The sequence below is a fragment of the Danio rerio genome, chromosome 13 (assembly GCF_052040795.2).
Source record: "Danio rerio strain M-AB ecotype USA chromosome 13, GRCz13ab, whole genome shotgun sequence".
In the NCBI taxonomy this organism is placed as follows: Eukaryota; Metazoa; Chordata; class Actinopteri; order Cypriniformes; family Danionidae; genus Danio; species Danio rerio.
Genome location: NC_141033.1, coordinates 41,956,461 through 41,981,397, shown reverse-complemented (window position 1 = coordinate 41,981,397; position 24,937 = coordinate 41,956,461). Strand labels below are relative to the sequence as shown.

Below are 24,937 nucleotides of genomic sequence, written 5' to 3'. Positions count from 1 at the left end.
CATATATACATGTATTTATTGCAGAGATTTTATTCAGAATATATGCTTTAAATTGATCAAAAGAGACAATAATGACACTGATAATTGTTAATGCTGTTTTTTTAAACATTCTAATCATTAAAAAAAATCATGAAGAGATTATATATTAAGTAGCATTATTGTTTTGCAACACTGCTAATAAAAAAGAATGAAGTCATAGTTGACTATTTTAATATTAAACCCATAAGTAACTTTTTCAGTGTATTCTTTAAATTAAATGCAAGAGAGCACATCAATATTTATGCAGGAATGGCGACTCAAGAAAAAAAAAAACTGCATGAATGAATACTATATGTTGATCAAACTAACAATAAATGGCTTGTGATGAATGTGATGAAATGTGATGAGCTTGTGTTAAAACTAATGTGTTGGGAGATGCAGAAGAAAAAAGATTATGTTAAATGTCTTTGTATAGTTGCAATGATCAGAAGAAAACAAAAACAGATCTTGACAAAAACAATGTCAGACTCACAGCAGGGAGAACAAAGTATTAATTTGTGCGCTCAAAATAAGTTGTGGGAGCAAAAAAAAATTTAACAGCCTAACTGTTTTCATTATGTGACACTGCAGCAAGGGCCGATGAAAATCCATAAAAAATTAAGCAGTTTGCTCAAATTGCACTGATATTTATTTATTTATTTACAAGATTTAATTGCAGAGCAACAAATAAAAAAATTACAATACCCAAGGGTTTCTTATTGAAAATAATAATAATAAACAATAAAAATATTAATAATAAAAATTATGACTAAGTTCAAGAAACTACATTTACCATAAGTTTTATTTATTTGTTTATATTATTATTTAGAAGTATAATTATTATTATTATCTCAAAATATATGTTATAAAAATGTATAATAAAAAAAATAATAATAATATATAATAATCTCAATGTGCACATTTAATAAAAATATATTATTATAATCTTAATGAAATTAAATGACAGCAATTCAACAGTTGTTTAAAATTTGATTATGATTGAGCTATTTTCTGATTACATTCTTTTTCCTAAACATTGCTATTCAAATTAATGAGCCTTACCGCCCAAATTGGTGGGCTTGTCAATGAGTGATGCGACCACCAGGAGGCTGCTGGTGAGTTTGCCCAGGCGTAAGGCTCTCTGCTGGGCCATGAGCTCTGGCTCCTGCTCCTGGACACTCAGCTTCCACGGGCTGATCTTCTTCTGCACTTCTGCCCAGCGCTCCTCCACCTCCAAATCCCCTGGCAGACATTGAACACTTTAAAGTGTGGCTAAACAAGTACAATAATCTGAAGATTCTGTCCTTTTTTTTTTTAAATAAACTGAACATAAGAACAGACAAAATGAAGATGCCCCACATCCCTAAAAGGCACATGTTATGACTTTTCAAAAGATGTCAAATAAACATCACCAGAAAAAAAAGTGTCCCCAAAAGGTTTCAGCTACAAATCCCTTACAAATCAATTATTATAGCTTATAAAACCTGCCCCTATTTGAATGTGAGCAAAAAAACTATTTTTTGTCCCTTTAAAAGCAAATTAGTTTCTGCTTTCCAGGGAAGGCAGAGCCTATACACACTATTCTGACACTCCAGAAATAACAAAACAAGCAAATCTTTTACAGCCAATACACACCAGAATTGAGAATCAGTGGATTAAAGCCTTACATGTTCAAACCAGAGTCAGAAAATGATGGAAAAACAGAGGTTACAACTTCTTGACTACTAATAAACTACATTTATTATTATTATTTTTATTATTATTATGTTGTCTTTTTATTTATTTAGTATCCTTTGTTTTTTTTTTTAATTTAACTATTTTGTCTTCTCTTGTTCTTGTTACAAAAGTTAAAAAAGAAAATGTGGAAAGTCTTTCACTACTGTCTGCCATTTCAAGCACTTTTCACTAAGTAAAAAAAAGCCCACTGGGTTTGTCCTTTTTCACATATTCAGGGATTGAAGATGCACCAGTGACATCCAATTTCCAAAATCAACTAAAATTGGAAATAGTTGATTCTGAAAGAACAAGAGGAGCAGCTGAAGGTGTTCAGTTTTGTTTGTGGTCTTTAGAAGTGTAGTGTGTATTAGCTCTTTGTCGCCCTCGTGTGGTGTTTACCTTTGTCCTGCTGGATCCAGTCTCCAGGCTGGAGTTCGCTCAGATCAGTCCCAGGGTTGTTCAAAGGCAGAGCGCTGTTAGTCGGGAAGTCAACAAAACTCTCAAATTTCCATAGTGGCAGCCACTCATCTTCTGCCATCTCTGAGAGACGAGGAAATATCTGGAATATAGTCTAAAGAAAGAGGTGAACGTGACTATGTTGGATTACAAGAGCACAGTCTGATCAGATCACGCAGAGAAGCCTAAAGGAGATCTCACCTCAATGCTGTAATCCCGGATTGGGTGGAAAACACTGAAGAAGAAGTGCTCCTGGATTCTAGACCAATTTTTCATTGCATTTCTGTGGGATGAAAAAAAAAAAGTCCATGATTTGTCCAGGTTACTGGTGAAACTGTTAGAACATTGTCTGTTAGACAATTAGCCCTGCAAGATGTTTTAAATCAGGAGTACAGCTTTGTTTAGCCTATGAAGCATGATATAATAGATGTGAATAATCTCTTAGAAAATGTAATATGTAATACAGTGTTTCCGATAATTTTAACTTATTTGATTTATTTTGGCTAGAATAAAGACAGTTTTTAATTTTTTAAAAACCATTTTAAGGACAATATTATTAGAGATATTAATATTACAGAACAGAAATTGGAAAAAAACAATTATAAAGGAGGGCTAATAATTCTGACTTCAACTGTATATATTTAAAAATATATAAAAAAAAATAATAATAATAATGTACATTTTAGAGCATTTTCTAAATGACATATTTTAATGGATCAAGTAAAGTATTATGCCCCGTTCACACCAGGCGTCAGCGTCAGTGCTTTCTATTCACTTTAAATGGGTGACATCAGGCGTTGCCTAACTGCATTGTGGATCTGTCGGCGCCGCTTCAGAGGCGTTGCTCGCTGCAAAAGTTGGGACTTGCTCAACTTTTCAAGAGCCGACGGAAGCGTCAGCCAATCAGCTCAATCGCTGTATGCAAATACACCAGCTCAGACAGTAGCCGATTGCTGACTAATTTCATTGGCTGATGCTGCTTTGACGATCGCGTCAGCCCCTCCTTCAGACAAGCCTTTTGTTTCAAGCCTTGACGCTGAAGACCCGTGGGAATGGGGCATTATAGGGTAATTTACTTTTCTCACCCAGTGTTCTGCATGGCTTCAGCCTGCTCTAAACAGGCCTGGACTACTGTGCTCAGTCCACCCAGATCTTCCTCTATGAGGACATGAGCATCCTGCAGCTCCCAGACCCTCTTCAGGGCGAGCAGTGCGTACAGTCGAACACTGAAGTTATGACTGAAACACCACTGCAGGCTAACCTCCACCGCCCGGCGCCACTGCACTGCCTGACACACACACACATAGAGTATAATGCCGACTACTTCATTACATTCACAATAAACTAAATAACATTCAAATGCTTACCTTATCTGCCAGTTTTGGGAGGAGGACATTTAGGTGCACAAGGACAGAGAGAAAAGTGCAGATGCTGGTTTTTGTCTTCTCATGATCCTGCAATACAAGAGGAACTGCAGATGTTTAAAGCGAGACACTGAAGATTTGTCTGTCGATTTTGAGTGAATTTGTAACGTTTTCATTCACTGACGAACATGATTCAATCACTGAGGACTGGTTTTCTTTCATACGTGTAATGTTTTTTTAAAGGTTAGTCTTCCTCACCAGACTGAAGCAGTTCCAGAGGCTCTGGATGTGAGACGGGCTCCGCTGGAGGACCAGGATCAGGGTCCACTCGATCAGGTACTTGACGGAGGCCTGGTTACTGGAGAATCCAGCCTCACAAACACGACTCAACACACACTCCGACACAAACTCCTGTATTTTTTTAAATGGAATTTTTTTCACACTTTAAGTGTTCAATTCACGCTATTAACAAACCATTAACTAAGACTTTTAGCTCAATAAACTACTAATTAGCTTCTTAGTAAGGTTAGGTTGGATTGGGGATGTAAAATAAGATCATACTTTATAAATACTAATAAACAGTTAATATCTTAATAATAGGCAGGTAATAAGCCAGTAGTAAATAGTGTGATTTGTTACCTAAACTAAAGTGTTTTCTAATTTTCATGAAATACATGTATAATTTTTGTAATTTTCTATTATATTTTAGTAAGTTAATTAAACAATTAGAGTGGATATTTTTGTACTTTGTTCACACATGTTTTTCTAAAACCCATTTTCTGAAGAGATGGAGGTTTTTTTAATGAATATTATTACATTTAATTTGCATTTTTATATTTAGTAAAACCTTGTTATGTATATGAAATAACTGTTTTATAAAAGCAATAAGTTCCATGAAGCTTTGTGTTTACAGTGAATTTGTTTTTACAGCTAAGGAAGTTTTAGGTACTCCGCTCGCCAACATGCTGTTATATATTCAATGTACACCACAGCTTCTTGGGGCTTGTTGCATTTATAACACATTCTAAAAACCATACATGGATGCGCACACACACACACAAATGCACACAGTTGAATGTGAACCTCTCCTATGAAATAGTTTTTTTTTTAAATATATTTTCCAGAGGAAGGAACTTTTCACAGTAGTTCTATTTAACTTGGCTAAAATACATTTTTAAATATATATATATATTTTTATGGTCAATATTATTAGCAGATTTCAATACAGAATAAACAATGTGGTCCAATGACTTGCCTCATTAACCTAATTTGCCTAGTTTACCTAACTAACCTAGTTAAGCCTTTAAATTTCATTAAGCTGAACATTTTATATGTGAAATAAAGTAATATACATAATAATCATAATAATTTTATATATATATATATATATATATATATATATATATATATATATATATATATATATATATATATATATATATATATATATATAGCGATTCACCCAGAAGCTTTGAAAGATCAAGTGTCTATGAAGAAAGTGTATTAATATGCATGTGTGTCTCACATCTCTGAGCTGATGAAGCAGTAGCAGCAGTGTCTGCCACGCACGGCTCTTCACTCTGTGCTGAATAGAGTTGCTGTAGTAACGCACTTTAGATTTGGAGATCTCCGCATCCTGAGGGAAGAAGAGAAACAGGAGGAAACTTTCATCAAAAACATGCAATAACCATGAGAAGAGTTTCAAACACACAAACAAACACACACATTGTTTCTATGAAGTGCTTTCTTTAAGAATTAAACACTTAATATCCAGTAGGAGCTTAGGTAAAGAATTAAAGAGAAACCTTGTTGAGCATCCTCAGCACCAGCTCCTCCATCAAACGCTGGTGAAGATGATGAGACGGATCCAAGCGACAGAGAAATGCCAGGACACACACTCGAGGAAACTGATCATCTCGGACATCACTGCAAACCAGATCCAGATTAATGCAGGCAAATTCAGAAAAACACACGCAAAGCACAAAAAGTATCTGACACGCTACTAGAAAAAATGCAATTATTATGTCGTCACCTTGGAATTGTAAGGTTCTATCTGCGTTCTGAATGATTCTGAGATATTGAGCTTCAAAGTTTTAGCATTCCATAGCAAACAGTGTGTGTGTAACATTTTTTAAAATAAAAACTTGTAAAATGTAAACAACTTATTAAAAAAACAACCCATAATGTAAATAAGTTGTCCTTTAATAAGAATATGTCAATAACTCAATTTTGAAAAATTTTCCTTATAATTCTAAGGTGATGATATTTTTATATCAATATATTATATCTAGGAATGCACAGATACCAATTCTTTTGGAATCGATCCTATTTCAATACCAAAATTGTAAATATCGATCGATACAAGCCGATCCCGATACTGTGCAATTTTTTATTTTTTTTAAGCATAATAGTTTCTATAGTTTTGGTGCTAAACTGAAATAATACATCTTCTTTAGATAAAATAACAGACCTATAGGCCTACTGTATATGACAGACGGCACAATATAACTAAAAGCATGATGCTTGCTCTAAACTAGGCTACATTATTTGAGCATTTGTTATGATATTGATCTGTTGTGATCCAGCTTATGTTTGCTTTTTTAATATTGATTTTTCTTTGAAATCTGCAATAGGTTTTCAATATTGTTGGTAAAATAATCAGCCTTTTAGCAAAGCCTAATATTTCCCTGCAGGTTTGACGGAGACTAAACTAAACTGTCTGACTTAATAATCCCTCACCAAATCTCGCAGTAAGTGAGACGGAGAAAGTTCAAAACAAGGTTCACTTATATGCTTCAGAGCCAGAACACAAACTGGTGTTTAAAATAAAACATTAATATAAATTAAATAACAGTGAAATATTCACAGTTTCAGAGTAGCCTATATTAGGCTAAATCATTTTCTGTTAATGACAATCTACATTGCGCCCGTCAGTTTAACTTTTATTAATTTAATCAACTAATATGACCACAATGAGCCAGGCTTTACAAACTATTAGCAGAACTTAAAGTATTCCCCTTGGAAGAATGAACAAAAGGATGAGAGAACAGAAACTCATTGTGAGAATAATCTTACGGAGCGGCGCACATCGCATCTGTGCATGCAGCCGGCACGTGAATGAAGCGCTTAATGCATTGGAGACACAGCACGCAGCCCTCCGGTATTTGCGATCACTTCCAAAACAGCAGCTCAAAGGGAAGAAGTCAGTGAGTTGAGGATCTGTCAAATGTATTATTGAGCCCTTTCTAATTAAACATTAATGAACTTGAACAATTAAACAGCCATAAACTTCTTGTTGCAGGTCAAAATGGACCCATTTAATGTAAAACTAAATCCATTTCTCCACTAATTATTTAAACTAACAGGAACAAATAGTCTTGGAGAAAGTGTTTTTGTGCTGATGAATGTGACACACAGAAAAATGACTGACAGGTGAAGTAGCGGGAAGCGCTGACGTGAAAATGAATTTAAGCACGTGAATAATCATCTGTGCTTCACATTAAACTATAGATTGGCTTCAGGAAATTTGGGATACAGTAGGCCTACATGACAACTTTCTAGTGCCTTATAATTGGCTAACCTTAATGGCTTAGTTGGCTTATAAACACAGAATACAGTACAGCGCAGGCACAAGATTGAATTTGGATGGGTACCAGCTATCCGATACCCGATCCAGCAAAAATATGCGGTATTGAACCAATATCCGGTTCAAGTATCGGGATCGGTGCATCTCTAATTAAGTCCACAGTGCTTAGACAATGTTGTAAATCTCTAAATTTATGTACAAAATGCATTGACTTCAAGACATAGTCATTTAGCAGCCTGAGACACACCAGAAACATTAAAACAATTTGTTGCCTGTTCAACAATGGACATAAAATTCATCCTTGATTACTTTCTATAACCCATCACAGACAGTGTTGTGTTTTACCTGCTGACAGCGGTGTTTGCTGCACAACGTTCACCAAGCTGCTCAACATAGCTTTGAACCTCCTGAACGAGCCTGAAAACAAGAAATAAACAATAAATAAACTAAAAATAAAAGCTAATACTGAGGAGTGCAGTACACACTGACTAAAACACAATAGTTAACTTAGAATTCATTGCTCATCGCCTGTGGTCTAAGCATGCATTCTTGTAATAACACTAATAAAAAAAAATTGTACATTACATTACAATTACATCCCCCAGGTGGTTTTAAACTATTATGAGTTTCTTTCTTCTGTTGAACACAAAATAAGATATTTTGAAAAATGCTGAAAACCTGTCACCATTGACTTCTACAGTTGGAAAAACAAATGTTCTGCATCCAAATTCGACGTATGTTATAAAAGTATGTACTATTTTGTGAAGAAATGGTTTCTCTATGGTTTGACACAAGCTACTTTAATTTTAAATATTAAATAGGACAAATGGTATGCAAATTGGTATGCAGCAATGGAAGATAATAGGTACCAGCATTTTTAAAAATATCTTCTTTTGTGTTCAACATAAGCAAAAAGCTTAGAATGACCAAGAGGCGACACTCAATAAAACGTTCCATTGCAACAGCAGCGCCCAGCAACAGCCCCGGACTCCGCCATTTTGGAGTAAAAGCGATCGGCTGTCCATTAGATCTTATTGCTGTCACGATTGCAAGCAACTGCTTTGTTTTTTATTTATTTATTTAAAAAGCGCATTAAAGCTGAGATACAACCTGAAAGACGACAATACAACACTTGCTTTTACAGACTTATAATATTCTGTTGTTCTATTTGAGTTTTCATTCCAAAATGGCCGCTTCGCCATCTAGTGCCTGTTTCCCAAACTGCACTAGAGTGTTGCCTCTTGATGCTCTTTGATAGAAGAAAGAAACTCAAATATGCTTTGAAGGGCGAGTAAATGATCACAGAATTGTGTATTTTTGGTGGGCTGACCCTTTAAAATAATAAAGATGTTACTTTGCATGTAACATCTGGTATCTGGTTTGCATGTACCTCTGGTCTCTTCTGAACACCGGGCCGTAAACGCAGGCCTCGGTGAGGATGTTGAGGTGTAAAAGAGCTGAACTGAACACGGTGTCAGACTGAACACCGTCTGAAGGTAACCACGTCTCACAGCAGTGCTGGATCACAACATTAAACACTCCTGACCGGACCTGAGCCAATTCCATCAGCTCTTTCAAAACCTGACAAACATCACATCACACAGCAGGGTTCATACATTTTACTACTAAAATTCCAAGACTTTTCCAAACTTTCATGTAAATATTCATGACCTAATGTTTCATGTAATGTCTATATACACTCGATAAATAAAAAGAAAAAAATGTCTCCATGTGAAAATCATTTGTGACAACGATGGATTTGGCATTGTTTAGTAAAACCATTTATTACTCCTGCTTGAGTCAGTCTTTACAGCAAATAATCTAAATGTAAAATTTAGACACTATTATTATCTCAAGTATTTTTATGTACACAAATTTCCATGATTTTTCCAAAACATTTTGAGTTTGTTTGTATTTCCAAAACATTTCCAGGCTTGGAAAATGCCATGTCAAAATTCCACGGCTTTCCAGGTTTTCCAAGACTGTACAAACCTGTACTAGGTCTTCTTTATCATTTGTTGTGGATGTAAAGAGAGGTGTTTAAGCGTTGCAGATGTTCTTCTGACCTGTTGTATGCAGGCTGTGATCCTGGGCTTCTGTTCCTCCGTGAGCTGCAGAAGCTGCTGGTGAAAAGCCAAGCGTACGAATGCCTGCAGTGTTGACCAGAAGTCATGAGGGTTTGTGCTCAAGGCCTGAACCACCTTCCATGAGGCGCATATGGCCTCAACACACAGAGACTCTTCACACTGCACCATCTGCTGGAGGAAAGCAGCTATCAGCTAAATACCCCCTTACACTTACATTGTACAACAAACTATTTTTAGTAACGGGAAATAAAATATATGATTTAGGAATATGATTTATAAAAATATAATTTTTTTTTTTTTAGGAACTTGTATGTCAAGGACAAAACATTGTTTTTTTTTAGTTTTTTTTTAAAGTCTTAGCTTACAAATTAATAATAATAGAAATAATAAGAAAAAGAATTACAAAAAAATAAAAGTTTTGAAATGATCAATTTAAAAAACTGAATTAGCGTGATTTTGTCCTTTATTACTATGCTTGTGCCTTTCACACCATTTTAATATGGTTAGATCATACGGTGACACATGCAACCTGGATTCAACAGGAAAGAGAGGCATGCGGTCCTTATGATATCGGAGCAATAATATTGTCTCCCATAAAGATAGAACAAGTCTGTCTATAACAACAATTATACAGTTCGAATTTGGGAACAGATTAGATCAAAGTGTGAAGTTAAATCATCGTCTTTCCATTTACCTGTTGATGGAAACCCCTCATTTATTCCCTCAATTATGAACTCTGTTTTTACACATTGAAATGAATTGGGTATTCAGAAAAGAGGGAATCTGTTCATAAATGGTGCGTTCGCATCAGTTTTGGGCTGATGCGTTAGAGGAAATCCATTCTTGTTCTGTTAACTCCAATCAGTTTAAAATTATACACCAGCTCCATTATACAAAGACAAAATTACATTTACACTTTTTCCTGATACCTCTCCCTTCTGTGATAAATGCAAGACGGACTTAGCCGATCCCTTACATAGCTATGCTCTGTATTCAAAATTGATCCCATTCTGTGCTGAACATTTTTAAAACTCTATCTAAAATTTTACATTATGAATTAGTTTTCGACCCACTTTTGGTCATATTCAGAATTTCAGACAAAACTAGTTCACTCCAGGATTCCCAAAAACAACTGTTGTGTTGCAGCCTTATTGTGGCAAAGAAGCTGGGGCTTTTTTTTTAAATAATTTTTTTTTATGCGTGTTATTTAATTTGTTGAATTAAACAGATGTTGTAATATTTGCTGTAATGCTGCAATGAATATCTCAATAAAAAACAAAAAAAAATTGAATAAGCAAAAGCTGTTTGTATACTATACTTTTTTATTAACCAAAAGGAAATTAAACTTATTAACTTTGATAAATTATACATTAGAGCTACACAATATATCGTTTTACCATCAATATCGCAATGTGATCATTTGCAATATTCACATCGTAGGATATGCTCATGTTGATAATGTTGAGATAATGGATAATGTTGAGTCCGTTTTATCATTTCTATGTGATTGAGGAATGTGACCGTATGAGGATTTTAAAGCATTTGGCATAAGGAATTGTACCATTTGTAAAGATTACTTTATTGAATTATTTTTATTTTTCAATTACTCTACCTGAAAACTGTTAGAAAAAGATAAAACACTGTTGGTTTCAATTGTATCTTTTTCTTTATTGTATTTATCTATGATTTGTTTAATAAATTTCATGCAGATAAATTGTCATCATATGCAGACAGTGATATTGAATTGATATCGATATATATGGCAGACTATCAAAATATTGCAAAGTTAGATGTTTCCAATACCATGCAACTCTTTTATACATTGCTATATATGCATACACATGCATGCATGTTTAATATTTGCAATTCAGGTACCACCCAAAAAAACTAATAAAATATAAATTAATCCCAATTTCTATTTTCAAAAATAGAGTAAGAATGTTTGTGTAATAAATCAAACTTACATTTTTAACCAACAGGAATAAAAAAAAAATTCATCTTCATACCCGCTTCCCACATTTTTAGTTCATGCACAGCACAGCCCCCAACTCAGATTTTTTAGATTGCCAAAACTTTAAATCTAAATATTTACATTACATTACTGTAATGTTTAGGTTTAGGTTTGGGTTAAACGTTCATAAAATTCAATAAATGGGAAATTTACTAAACAGTATTAATAGTTCTTGTTAACTTCCAACCGACAGTATCCGATCTAGCAACAACCTCATGTGAGTGTAATGTTCACAAGGTCACAGTATTCAGCAAATGTGTTTCTGTCTCCCATTATTTGCATTAACCCTCTCACACAAATCCAAAACCACCTCAAGCGACTAATATTTGTGAATTAAGGGATTTTTATTTAAAAATTTGCCATTTCCATCACTCGTTTTTAATGCGATACCTTAAAATTCATAGTAACAAAGTGATGAAAATCCAGCGACTAAAAAAAAATGTGTAGACTAGATGCCACATTATGGGTTAAAAAATACAGTAAGTACACAATTGAATTGTAATTGAAAAACAACAAATCAGTTTTATGTGTTTTCCTTTTAATGGTATAAACAATTATTACTATATTGTTTTGACTGTTCTTACAATGTCCTTGAATCTTTCATGTAAAATCTGTATTTATGGAATGTTAGTATTTTATATTTTACTTAATTTCAAACTTCTGGATTTATATGTTTGGTTGTTTTGTGTACCAATGTGGAAAACCCTATGTACCATACATCTGTATTTAAATCTAGAAACTGCAATTAAAAAAAAAAAAAAAAAAAAAAAAAACTAAATGAAAAAAGAAAACCCAGCAACTGTCATTAATTTCACTTCCAGAAATTTAGTTTTTGCCCGTTCTGAATTGACATTGCAACGAATCAGATAAAACCTCAGCTGAAGGGACAATAAACTGCTACTCACCTGTGGCAAAACTGATGACATGAAGTCCAGCACCGGCAGAACAAGATGACCAGGAAGCAAAGCCAGAGCCTCCACTGCTTCCCTCAAAACCTCAGCAGCTTCAGGAACCTGAAGAGTCCCATCAGACCTCTGGAGGAAACTCAGACACGTCCACTGATCCCGGATAAACTGAGCCACAACTCGACCCCAGTCCTTCAGCACGACACTGTCCTCTGGGTGACTGCAAGAAACACACATTCATAAATGAAGTGATGATGCAACATAGTACAACACACACACTCAAAACAAAAGATCTCCTCTATGCAGATTTAAATGTACAATTTATGTTTTGTAAGAACCTTTTATTCAAGACCTACTATAATCTCTGAACAAATAGCATGTTAAAGGGGACATATTATGCACAATTTTATAAAATGTAAAATAAATATCTGGTGTTTACATATTGTGTTCAGATTTATTATAGCTTGTAAAACTTGCTCCTATTTGAGTGTGAGCCATACCTGCCAACACTCTCATTTTTCCCGTGAGTCTCTCGTATTTCAGACCCATCTCCCGTATTGTTTCCAGTATCCCGCACCAAACCCAACGCGCAACCATCTTCATACCCGCTTCCCACATTTTTAGTTCACGCGCAGCACAGCCCCCCGCTCAGATTTTTTAGATTACCAAAACTTTAAATCTAAATATTAAATAAAAATAAAAATATTAATATAAATATTAATAAAAAATATTTGCACATTTTGATTTCACACGGACTTAAAACACTGAAAAAGTATGATTTTCGTGATTTGCCACCTTTAAGACCCACTGTAACCATGATACAACAAGCATGTTAAATACTGATGACTTTTTTTTTTTTTTTAGATATTTTCAGGGCTTGAACAAACCTGATTGCTACAGCTGTAGGCTTCTGTAAACTCTGGTTGAGATGCAGAGATGATGAGGATGATGAAGGATAGAAGTATTGTCTGAGTGACCGAAGGGAGCCCATTGCTACAGACTGAGTGTTCAGGACACTTCGATCAGCCACATCACACAACAGTGCCAGTGTGGCCATACTGACAGCTCTCTGGACCTGATTCTGGAGAAACACACAGAGTTCAAATCTTTGAAATGATCATGGGCAAAGTGTTTCAGCAGGTGTCTTTAGCTCAATTCATGTCAATTCAATTCATGTTTATTTCTATAGTGCTTTTACAATGTAGATTGGCTCAAAGCAGCTTATAGTAAATTGAAACCGTGGTAGACAGACTGAACAAGGTAGATAAATAATTTAGCTAGGTAAATAAATAATTATAAATGAATAAAAGTTATATCAGAATAAAACATTAATTTATTTATTGTTTTTACTATACATTTAATAATTTATTTATTTATATCTTTTTCAGTACATGTCTACTGTGTTTTAAATTATGGGTTGCACTTCCTGTTTGAAAAACATGCATTCAAAAAAACTCAAACATAATTTAAAAAAAATCAGTTTTTCTAACAAGATCTATATCAGTGACGAAAATGAATGAGAGGTACATTCTTCTTTGTGCTTTATATTCATCCATAAACAAATTTAGCTTTCATATAATATTTGACCTTTGTTTCTTCATTGCTATTTTAAAAGAAACTCTCAGATTGTCTAAAGTTTAATAAAAATGTTTCCGGAGAAAACGTGGATAGATTTCCTTGAAATAAAAAGCAAACTTTTGAATGATAGTTCACATGTGGTAACTGTATCAAAGGTGCAAATGTGATTCAAATATGATCAGTAAGACTGACTATTCAAGCATGCAGTTGTTTCCACCTGTTCAGAGGGTTCATTGAGGATCCTCAGGCAGTGCTTGGTGAGTTTTGGGAGGTAGTTTTGCTGCAGATTTGAGCTGTACCACGACACAGTGGAGAAAGTGAAAATAAGCTCTCTTAAAACCGACAGATAAAGTTCAGACCTCTGCAAGTCACACAACTAAAGAGAGAGAAGACAAAGAAAAATTTGAGCTTTGTATTAGTAAAAAAGTCGAGAAAAAAAGACAATATTGTGTCTAAAATGAAAAGCACTCAAAATAAAGCCACTGTGATATTACTATATTATAATTATAAAACACAAAACTCACACAGAGATATTTTTAGCTTTATTAATTATTCAAATGGCACTTTACATGTTTTTTTACTCCTTTAGAAACCAAAATTTGGCGCAATTTTTTGCGAGGGTAGTGAAAATCTGAATAACTGTTCTGAATTCCTTTACACCGATTTACCAAACTACCAAATAGGTAAGGCACTTTTTCTTCTTAGAATTATCAGTGTTCATGCACTAGGGATGCTGCAATACTCAATATAATATTGAACATTTGTTTTTGTTTTTTGTTTTTATGCATTTAAATTCAAATATTGCATTTTGCATTTCCACCAATCTTTTCATTACTTCCTGAACCAGCTCTGTGTATATTAAAATGTATATCCATGCGCTGAAACAAGGCTCCACATGAGTAAATGTTTAAGTTTTATAGTATAAATAAATACCTAAACTATACAAATAACCTAAGTCAATTTATAGTACTTTTACATCCATACAACAATATAGTGCAAGATATTGTGCAAAAAAGGGTATTTTAAGGTTGAAGAAAACAAGTAGTGCCACATAATTTGTGGTACATTCACAGGTAAATCATTATCCTCATTTAGTCCTCTTAAATGGACTTAACAGTGTCTGATTGTTAGAAAGCATCTAGTGCAAATGCGCAAACTGATGCAAGTGTTGGTTAAAGTATCAGAGAGATGAAAGAGTGTTTTTTACAGGTGGTTTGTCAAACTCACTCACCTGTGTGAGCCACACTCAGAATTGCATAATACATTGTTTCTGTACTTGAAAACTACTACACTGTTCATTTTAGTAGTACCTTTTACTTTTTATTTGACACTGTTCTGTTTTTATTACTAAACACATCATATACTGACCTGTTCCGAAATGGTGACCCTAAAATCGAACCACGAGAGGTCTGTATTGTTGTGGGCCTGCTACTCACACTATTTATACAGGGAATTTAATGCATAATTATGATATTTGTAATGTACCTGATCCAATAGACATACAGTAGACTTGATTATGCAAGCACTCACCTCCTTCAATTCTCCAGTCAATCTCCTCAGCAGAAACTCCTGTACAGACTCCACCACAGACAGAACGTGTGTTTTTAACACAACAGCGACAACATTCTCTACAAACATCCAAAAATACCAGCTTCAATGCATGTTAAAATACTCTATATACAGTCAAAGTCAGAATTATTCTGATGGTATGTTCTGTAGCCAATCTAAAAATATATATATTGACTAATCAGGGATAATAATATTTACCTTAAAATGGTTAGCAAAACTAAAAATAAAAGAAAATACTGTGAAAAATGTCTTGCTCTTTTAAACATCATTTGGGGAAATATTTAAGGAAAAAAGAAAGAAAAAAAAGAATATAAATAAATAAAAATCGCAAGAGAGCTATTAATTTTGGCTTTATAAAATGAATGTCTGAAGCACACAACACACCGGTGTCCTCCAGCTGTGTCTCTGAGCGCTTGACGTGAAGATGCAGCAGACGCAGCAGTAACTGCAGGCTCCTGTCCGTCTTGTGCAGCAGCAGATAAACATTAGTGCTGAGTCTGTGCAGGACGTCCAGTAGCGGCTGGAGGAGCAGGTCTAGAGCAGGTTCCTCACTCTTCATCTGCTGCAGGTCTGCTGTCAACAGTACAGCCCTCGCCAGCAGCTCTGCTTCAGCTGGATCAGGGAGACCTCCTGTCTGATCTGAACAAAGATAAATGTGTTGTGTTAACAAAAACTAAAAAAAATCAAACATTTATCTTGAGAATTGGAAAGAAAACATGAACTTGAATGAAAAAAATATATATAAAAAACATTATTTCAGTTTGTTGCAAAGGAAATACTTTTCTATTTAGTTTAACCTTTTGTTTTAAAATTTACTTAATTAATATTTTAAAATGAACAAATTAAAAAGTAATAAAAAGTACACATATTTACAACTTCACATGAAATCTAGTGATCGGCAAAGAGTAATCGCATCCAAAATATAAGTTTGTCTTGAAATAATAAATGCGTTTATATTATACATATATATTCATTATGTATATGTGATTGTAACAAAATTGTTTTGTATAGTTTTGTTTCTATTTAAATCATATAATAAATTGTAAATATTTATAACTATATCTAAATATAAATATGTTTCTGAAATATAAATATACATAACTATACACAGTACATAGACTTAAATCAAAATAATTTTTTTGGATGATAATAATAATTTCTTACCCAACATTAATAAAATCTAATAAAAAAATTATAATAATATACATTTATTAAATCTACAGTAGTCTCTCAATAAGACGAAACACTGCTATACATAACATCAGTGCTTCACACAAGTTTGAAATATTCTTGCGGAGGTAGCCGGATTGAAACACACCTTTTACCCATTGAACATAATTACCTACATGCGACAAAAAAGTGATTTTTAACAAAAATTTTATTTATTAAACACTGTTTCTTTTCAATGGGTTGAAGTTTTTTTTAAAGAAATAAAAAAGAAATCCACTTTTTTTTAAATTCTATTTAGGAGCCATGTGCACCCACTGACAGGTAAAATCTGCTGCTGACACTTTGTACAGTTGTACACTTTGTACAGTTTCTTGCGGTTGTGCACATGCTGTCAGCTGCAAAGCAAAGTGAAAGTAAGGGTGCTTTCACACCTACACTTTTGTTTCGGAACGTGTCTCGATTGCCCAGTTAGCGCGGTTCATTTGGCATATGTGAACAGGGCAATCGCGCTCTGTTCCGCGCCAAAGTAATCGCTCCGAGATCGCTTGAATGAGGGGGTCTCGGCTCGATTGAAACGAACCCTGGAGCGGTTCGATTACAGTGAGAAAGCAATCAGATCCGAGCGCGGTTATATCACACTGTTTTATGGATATGTAATAGGCTTACGACTATATGAAGAGAGAATTAGGAGTATGGCGGGAAGTTTCGCGAGTCTCCGGATGCCCGCAAATGAGTGATGATCTCCCGGTAATCTCGCGTCTCCCTCCCGGTCCTCAAATAGGCATCGTCACGCACCCTTCTCACCTCTCCCCACCGCATCTCTCCTCAGACACATCGCGCGCGCACCCTGTCAATCACCATCAAACCACCACCTCTCCTGACAGCTTAGCGGGACACTGCAAAATAAACCCTGACACTCTGATCAATGTGAGGAGAGTTTAGTCACACGTGACTTGTTTTAGCTGTTTTGGTCCGATTAGAAACTTTGCAATGTGAAAGCGAACCGCTCCAAGAGCAAAGAGCAACAATGTAACAATAGCAATATCTGTTTCGGAACAACTGAATCGATTCACAGGTGTGAAAGCACCCTAAATCAGGCTTAAAATACAAATGTGATGCAATAACACATACAATTAAAGATGGCTTACACAGCCAACCAAAAACTGAATCCTGGACATTTTAGGAGACATAAAAACCTCGGATTGACACACTTTTAAGTTCCAAAAAGGCGCGTCTCTGTGGGTCTCTGCAGAGCATGTGGGATTGTCTGTGAGAGTGTTGACAGTTCTTGCGCGCATACAACAAGTAGGAAACGTGTGGGGCGAGAGGAGATTTTCCACTAGTCAATCGATCGTGAATGTTTAGCTATTGGGCAAACACACACACACACACACACACACAAAAAAAGAAAAGTGTAAAGGGATGATAATTATAAAAACATAAAGGTCACTAAATATACTTGGCCGACCGTTAATATACTATGTGTGGGAAGCACTGAACATATTGCATAAAAAGTACAGCAAAATCTGAGATGTAATTTCATGCGCTTGTTACATTTTTTGCTTTTAAATTTTTTTTTGACATGACAAAGCAATTTTTTCTTTAATTTCTGAAACTGTAAAATTCTTCCCGACACAGGACAACAGCTCATCAAACTGGGCTCAGCTCAGTCTGAAGCACCGCTGAAAGCTTCCATCATCCAGGTACAGTTTATGGAAAAGTTGATGAATTCACAGAGCTGGGTGAGGATCTAGTGGACCTTTTCCTTTTTTCCCCTGGGTGAGGACTTTTTCAGTTCAAATAACTCACAAGGCTTTTCATTGGTGCGTTAAGATGAGATATCTTTATCGGCTACCAAAATGCCGGCCAGTGGTTAAAATGTAAAAGTAAAAAAAAAAAAAATTGGGCGAAGCAGTGGCGCAGTAGTTAGTGCTGTCGCCTCACAGCAAGAAGGTTGCTGGGTCACAGGTTCGATTGGCGTTTCTGTGTGGAGTCTGCATGTTCTCCCTGCATTCGCGTGGGTTGTCCATAGTTGTCCAAATTGTCCGTAATGTATGAGTGAGTGTGTGTGTGTGTGTGTGTGTGTGAGTGTGTGTGTGTGTGTGTGTGTGTGTGTATGTTTCCCAGAGATGGGTTGCGGCAGGAAGGGCATTTGCTGCGTAAAAAACTTGCTGGATAAGTTGGCGGTTCATTCCGCTGTGGCGACCCCGGATTAATGAAGGGACTAAGCCAACAAGAAAATGAATGAATAAATAAAACTTAAAATACAAACTTAAAATTATCCTCATGAAAGTACAAATACCCCAAAATTGTACTTAATAACAGTAACACGAGCAGCTGTAATTCATTACCTCCACCACTGAATCCATGTTAGCCATTTAGCAATGAAGCTAGAGTCACCGGTAATGAAGCAATTGAAGCAATGAAGCAAATTTGATGTGCAAATGAATCGAGTAAACTCAATAAGTTCACACATCTGTTTACACACGAATATCACAATTTATTTGCATGTGCCGCGTCTGGTGTGAACACAGTTGGCTTTCAAAATGCTGTTGTAGTCAAACATGCGATTAAACAAATCCTAAAATAAGCTGTCTTTATGCTGTTTTTGCATGAATTTAAAAATATTTTCTAAGCCATGACCAGAATGTTTTTAATATTGTCATCGATTTGAACAGTGCTAGCAAACTTAACCTTAAAATGCAAGAACGAATGTGCCACTATGCTCAAAAAAATATATTTTTTATTTCTGAATAGCAGTATTCAGATCACAGACATTGTTGATTGAAAACAATGTTCCAGGAATAACAAAGTATGTATGTGATGTATTAAAATCTCCTATTTTTTTTTCCAAAATGTTGTGTTGTATCCCACCTGAGTTGGCTGAAACAGTGAGGAAAGTCTTCAGTTTCTGTTGGGTGTAAGTAAATACAGCAGCTCCATCACCATTAGGATATTCAGAGGGAAGATCATCAGAGCCTGAGGCACCGCTGGCCAATCCGAAACATCCTTCATTGACCTGTAGCCACTTACACAGCTGCGAGCAGAGCAAACACTAAACTTCAATACACATCAATAGTAGTTACAATCAAATATTTTCTATTGCTGCATGACTGTAAGTTAATAAACTGAAGTTTACCTCTTTCCAAAGTGCTGTACCGCGACACAGAGACTCGTCAGCTCGAAAATGTACAAGAAAAGCAAAAATCTCATCCAGGGACACCGCTGACTGCCAAAACCAAAAAAGTCACTCAGATACACATTGTGTATACGTACCTTTAAGCCTTATAAACTATGCAAAATTTAAACAGAATTCACATTAAAATCAGTTAATAATCAATCAAATGCTCAGAATTGGTGTTTATACTCTATATATGATGTATCCAGTATGACGCAAAACAAACAGCTTTTTTTCTTTGCCAAAAGGTTGCTCCATTAATCTTTCCCTCATGGATATTTTGTTCTGCAAAGGTTTGGAGAGTGATTCCAAATAATATTTTTAACACATGTCAAATAACTGTTTATGATTAAATCAATTCCTGTATATATTTTATTTTTTTTTACTTTTTATTTATCCCCTATTCATTTCCTCTGGGACAAATTAGGGAGTTGGATTTAAAGATGACTTAACTTTGTTGAATCAAGTCCTCTTTTTGTGTGTTCAAGTGGCAAACTTACAAAAAGTAGCAAGTAGCAAAAGTATTGAACCACCCAGATAAAAGAAACTACTTGAAAAATAATAATAATTATTATTAATTTATTATTATTATTATTATTTTGTGTGTGTGTGTGTCAAATTCGGTGTACTATTATTGTATACAAAAAATAAAAACATCAAAAATAACAATAGAAAGTAAATGGCAATAGTTTTCAATGGCATTTTGGGCGAGTCTGTGTGTTTGTGGTTGTGTGTGTGTGTGTGTGTGTGCGCGTATGTGAGAGAAAGAGAGTGTGAGTGTTTGATACATTGAGCTTGTTGTATAAGCTCAGACTTTTATTTTGTTATACATTTTATCTGCATTGTGTTAGATTTATTGATTTTTATTAGACAAATAACAATACAAACAGCATTAAAATTTAGTATTTCCCATTCATTTCTTATGGGTGGACTTTTTTTTTCCAAAGGGAAAGATTAAGATTTTTTCAACCAGTTAACATTGTTGAATCAAATCCAAAAAAATAAAAAATAAATAAAATGTTCACATGGCAAACCTAGAAACATGGCTAATTGTAGACAAAATATGTAAAACAGAACCCTTTTTCCTGAATCTTTGTCTTCAATAAAAACTTATTTGACAAAAAAGGTGCTCAGACTGCTCAGATTAAGATAACTATTTTTTTTTTATGTAATTAAACAGATTCGGAACAGAAATGTCCTAAGTGAAGATTGAGGGTTAAGATTTTCACTGAAAATGAGACAGTACCACATCTGTCAGGCAGAAAGCAGCATGGAGCAGAAAACACTGTGAAGCTCCTCTCAGTAAAACCTGATGAGTGATCATAGTGCAGCGCAGAACTTCTCTGAAAACAATCACACAAAGCCAGTTAACATTTATGTGTCTTAAAAACAGGTGCTAAGGGGGTCCATAAAATTGTTTGGAGAAAAAAGGACATTTAAAAGTTTCTAATTAATTTAATAAGAAATAAACATTTAATAAAAACTTATCAGTATAAAAGAAATACTTTTATAAATATAAAATAATCTAATAATTATAATAACTGCTAAATGGCAAAAATATGGCTGAATAAGATTAAAGTCATTTATTAAAAATAGATTTTAAAAATCCAAATAAAAACATGATGAAATAATACAATTATGCTATAATTATAAATCAAATAAAACCAATAAATTATTGCTATAACGAGTAGAAGTTTTTTTGATAATGATAAAGGATAAATATGTAGATGTTTTCACATTTAACAATGGGTGTAATTAGCACATGGATGATCATATTAGGTCTGTGGCATGGAAAAGTTTGAAAACCCCTGCTGTGAATGGTAATAATAATGCAAAACGTAAAAATGCCCATCCTTTTTAAAAATAAAACAGTAATATCTCTTCTTCAGTTCAGGATTATTAGAGTCTAGCAGGTAGTGGTTTGTACCTGAATGCCTGTAGTCCATCAGATCCCAGTAAAGGACAGGGGGCCAGACAGGACAGGGCCTGGGACAGAAAGAGCAGTGGGACTGCGCACCACTGCCGAGAGCCCAAGCGCTGAATGAGCCGCAGCAACACTGAACCTGAATACAACAATAACAACAACATTAGCATGAATTATGAAGCAGAGGCACATATTAATCACAAACTCAGAAAAGAGCCAATTAACTGTCAGCTTGCATCAGTGTACACCATATTTGATGTTAAAAAAAAAAAACCAAAAACATCTGGTTAGAAAGATATTCCATTGATTTACTCTAGTATCAGTAACTGAACCATGGTATTGTGGCAGGATTAGGATATATACATGTATTGTATTGTGTTGCATTATTTGAAACATGCATTAAAAGTGTGAATGTAAAATAATTACAGTAACAGTTTTTTTGAGCTGTACAATCTGCACATTTATACTTGGTGTATTTTTTTCTAGTGTTTTTCAAACAATCATTACAGATAACACATGATAGCATATCAGCTATATGTATATTATAAAAACAATCTTTAATTTGAATAATAGTAAAGTCTGTACATTTAAATATAATTTATACAGTTATTATTGTTTAAAATGCATTGAGTTGTCACAATCAGGGAACAAACCCTCGTTTCAATAGAAATTTTATAAATATCATTATTCATCTGGTTAATGTTTTTGCCTTGTTTTGACAATTAAAGTTAGATTAAATTAACAATTAACTGTCTGGATTTGCTCAGGAGCAAATATCTGGCTTTAAGCTTGAAGGAACGTGAGATTTGACATTTATTATGATAATTGGTTCATAAACATTTTTGGACCATATTACCCAGCCAACCCTAGTTAATAAATCTGTCCTATAGTGTAGAGTGTACACTGAGTTTTAAATGTATTCGTCCATATATTGACATTGACCATTCCACCAATTCCCTTATTATGAAATAAGACTATATTTTTCTGATCACAAAAATCATAGGGCCCTAGTTTTATCTAAAGCCTAAAGATTCAGACTAAACCAACTTTGTAAACATATAGAGGCTATCCTTACCTCTGTTTTCTTCTGGCAAACTGTTGAAGAAATTCACCATAAAGATCTGAAGCTTCACTCCAAGCTCTGGACAATCTCTGATGTTCTGTTGAGGAGCTCTGTGGAAATTAGCAGCTTAAAATTAAAATTAAAATAGCCTTGAATCACAGACAACAAAAATTAATAAATAAATATATGTATTTTTTTTTGTAAATTACCTGTGATATAAAGAGCTCTCTGCAAGAACATCCATAAGAGGGCCGATTACAAACTTAACACAAAAAGAACATTTATTATCAATAATTATAGTTACAAATTATTTTACTTCCATAATGGGGCATGAGTGGATGAGAAAGAAAGAAAGAAAGAAAGAAAGAAAGAAAGAAAGAAAGAAAGAAAGAAAGAAAGAAAGAAAGAAAGAAAGAAAGAAAGAAAGAAAGGCTAGATGATGGAAGGACGGATGAAAGGAATGAAGGATAGACAGAAGGATGGATGAAAAAAGGATGACAACGTATGAATAAAATGATAGATGAAAGGAAGGAAGGATGGATAAAAGGGTGGATCGATGGACGAAAGGGTGGAAGGAAAGGTGGATGGATGGATGGATGGATGGATGGATGGATGGATGGATGGATGGATGGAAAAAAGAATAATGGTAGGAAGGATAGACAAAGGAAGGATGAAAAAAGGATGACAACGTATGAATAAAATGATAGATGAAAGGAAGGAAGGATGGATAAAAGGGTGGATCGATGGACGAAAAGGGGGGAAGGAAGGAAGGAAGGAAGGAAGGAAGGATGGATGGAAAGGATGGATGGAAAAAAGAATAATGGTAGGAAGAAGGATAGACAAAGGAAGGATGGAAAAAAGGATGAAAACATATGAATAAAATGATAGATGAAAGGAAGGATGGATAAAAGGGTGGGTCTATAGACAAAAGGGTGAAAGGAAGGATGGATGGATGAATGGATAAAAAGAAGGATGAATGAAAAGATGGATGGTGGGAAAGAATGATGGTAGGAAGAAGGATAGACAAAAGGAAGGATGGAAGGAGGAAAGGATGAGAACGTATGAATAAATAAAATGATAGATAAAAGGAAGAATGAAAGGAAGGAAGGATGGATAAAAGAGTGGATCGATAGATGAAAGGGTGGAAGGAAGGAAGGATGGATGGATGAATGGATGGATAAAAGGACGGATGACATGATGTATGAAAGGAAAAGATAAAAGTAGGAAGGGTGAATGGATGATGAAAGTGTATGGAAGATGAAAGGGTGGAAGGAAGGATGAAAGGATGGGGGGATGGACGGTGAAAGGGTGGATGGAAAAAATAAAGGAAGGAAGGAAGGATACCTGTGAAAAGGCCAAAGCAAAAGCAGGCTGATGCAGTGCTTTCAGCTGTAACAGGTGATGAACTCCTTCCTTCATGACGGCTTTGTTCTCGCTGTGAAACATGCGCTGATACACACACAGCAGCCATGATGGAGAAAACAGCCCTCCTGATGATAGAGAGATACAATCAGACTAACTCATATTCCTGCATGTGCTCCCAATAAAGGAATCTGACCAACCTTGAATGTCAGTTGTGGTTGTCTCAACGAGCATGTCTATTCTGTTGAGTACAGGTCGAATCACATGAATCTTTATATAAGAGAAAAAGAAAAAGAAACAGTTTGAATGAATATCAACACCATTAACAATAAATAAATTATATTTTAATAAAGCTCTGGACTGCACATGCATCAACTTTTGATTTAACCCTTGTATGTTTCTATGGACATTTTTTTAGTTTTTCTCATGTTATCATTTTGGATCTGTTAATGCAAACGCCACAACTTTTGGCAACATTGTGTATTTGCAGTGACATGATATATTTCACCCTTGTATCCTTTATGAATGTATTTTACACCACGTACAAAAAATAACTACTCTCAACCAAGGTCAATTATGACCCAGTTTAAACCCAATTAAAGCTGCATTATTTCATCCCATTGGTGTTATAGCAGAAAATCCTACTTTTTTAACATGCTTCCATTAATTCATTCATTTTCTTTTCGGCTTAGTTCCTTTATTAATCTGGGGTTGCCACAGCGGAATGAACCACTAACTTATCCAGCATATGTTTTAAGCAGCGCATGCGCTTACAGCCATAACCCATCACTGAGAAACATCAATACACACACATTCACACAGGCACATACACTACGGCCAATTTAGCTCACTCAATTCACCTATACCACGTCTTTGGACTGGTGAGGGAAACCGGAGCGTCCAGAGGAAACCCACACCAACAAGAGGAGAACATGCAAACTCCACACAGA

General features: G+C 34.8%; 1 protein-coding gene across 2 annotated transcripts in view; it reads right to left on the bottom strand.

Moving 5' to 3' along the window:
* The window catches only part of tarbp1 (TAR (HIV-1) RNA binding protein 1), a 37,550-nt gene that overhangs the window by 5,991 nt on the left and 6,622 nt on the right, over nucleotides 1-24,937 (bottom strand). Inside the window, exons 3-26 of one of the 2 annotated variants that reach the window (XM_087279682.1) lie at nucleotides 24,188-24,257; nucleotides 23,970-24,115; nucleotides 22,835-22,887; nucleotides 22,638-22,735; nucleotides 21,566-21,701; nucleotides 20,885-20,981; nucleotides 19,600-19,689; nucleotides 19,335-19,497; nucleotides 15,675-15,929; nucleotides 15,252-15,349; nucleotides 13,939-14,097; nucleotides 13,031-13,224; nucleotides 12,144-12,363; nucleotides 9,207-9,398; nucleotides 8,531-8,721; nucleotides 7,486-7,557; nucleotides 5,360-5,480; nucleotides 5,080-5,190; nucleotides 3,813-3,965; nucleotides 3,558-3,644; nucleotides 3,276-3,478; nucleotides 2,392-2,473; nucleotides 2,134-2,305; nucleotides 1,081-1,260 (exon numbers count right to left, since the gene is read on the bottom strand). In XM_087279682.1, coding sequence (XP_087135808.1) covers nucleotides 1,081-1,260; nucleotides 2,134-2,305; nucleotides 2,392-2,473; nucleotides 3,276-3,478; nucleotides 3,558-3,644; nucleotides 3,813-3,965; nucleotides 5,080-5,190; nucleotides 5,360-5,480; nucleotides 7,486-7,557; nucleotides 8,531-8,721; nucleotides 9,207-9,398; nucleotides 12,144-12,363; nucleotides 13,031-13,224; nucleotides 13,939-14,097; nucleotides 15,252-15,349; nucleotides 15,675-15,929; nucleotides 19,335-19,497; nucleotides 19,600-19,689; nucleotides 20,885-20,981; nucleotides 21,566-21,701; nucleotides 22,638-22,735; nucleotides 22,835-22,887; nucleotides 23,970-24,115; nucleotides 24,188-24,257 — 3,343 coding nt within the window. The remainder of the gene's footprint in view (nucleotides 1-1,080; nucleotides 1,261-2,133; nucleotides 2,306-2,391; nucleotides 2,474-3,275; nucleotides 3,479-3,557; nucleotides 3,645-3,812; nucleotides 3,966-5,079; nucleotides 5,191-5,359; nucleotides 5,481-7,485; nucleotides 7,558-8,530; nucleotides 8,722-9,206; nucleotides 9,399-12,143; nucleotides 12,364-13,030; nucleotides 13,225-13,938; nucleotides 14,098-15,251; nucleotides 15,350-15,674; nucleotides 15,930-19,334; nucleotides 19,498-19,599; nucleotides 19,690-20,884; nucleotides 20,982-21,565; nucleotides 21,702-22,637; nucleotides 22,736-22,834; nucleotides 22,888-23,969; nucleotides 24,116-24,187; nucleotides 24,258-24,937) is intronic. The other variant, XM_087279683.1, reaches the window with a different exon arrangement.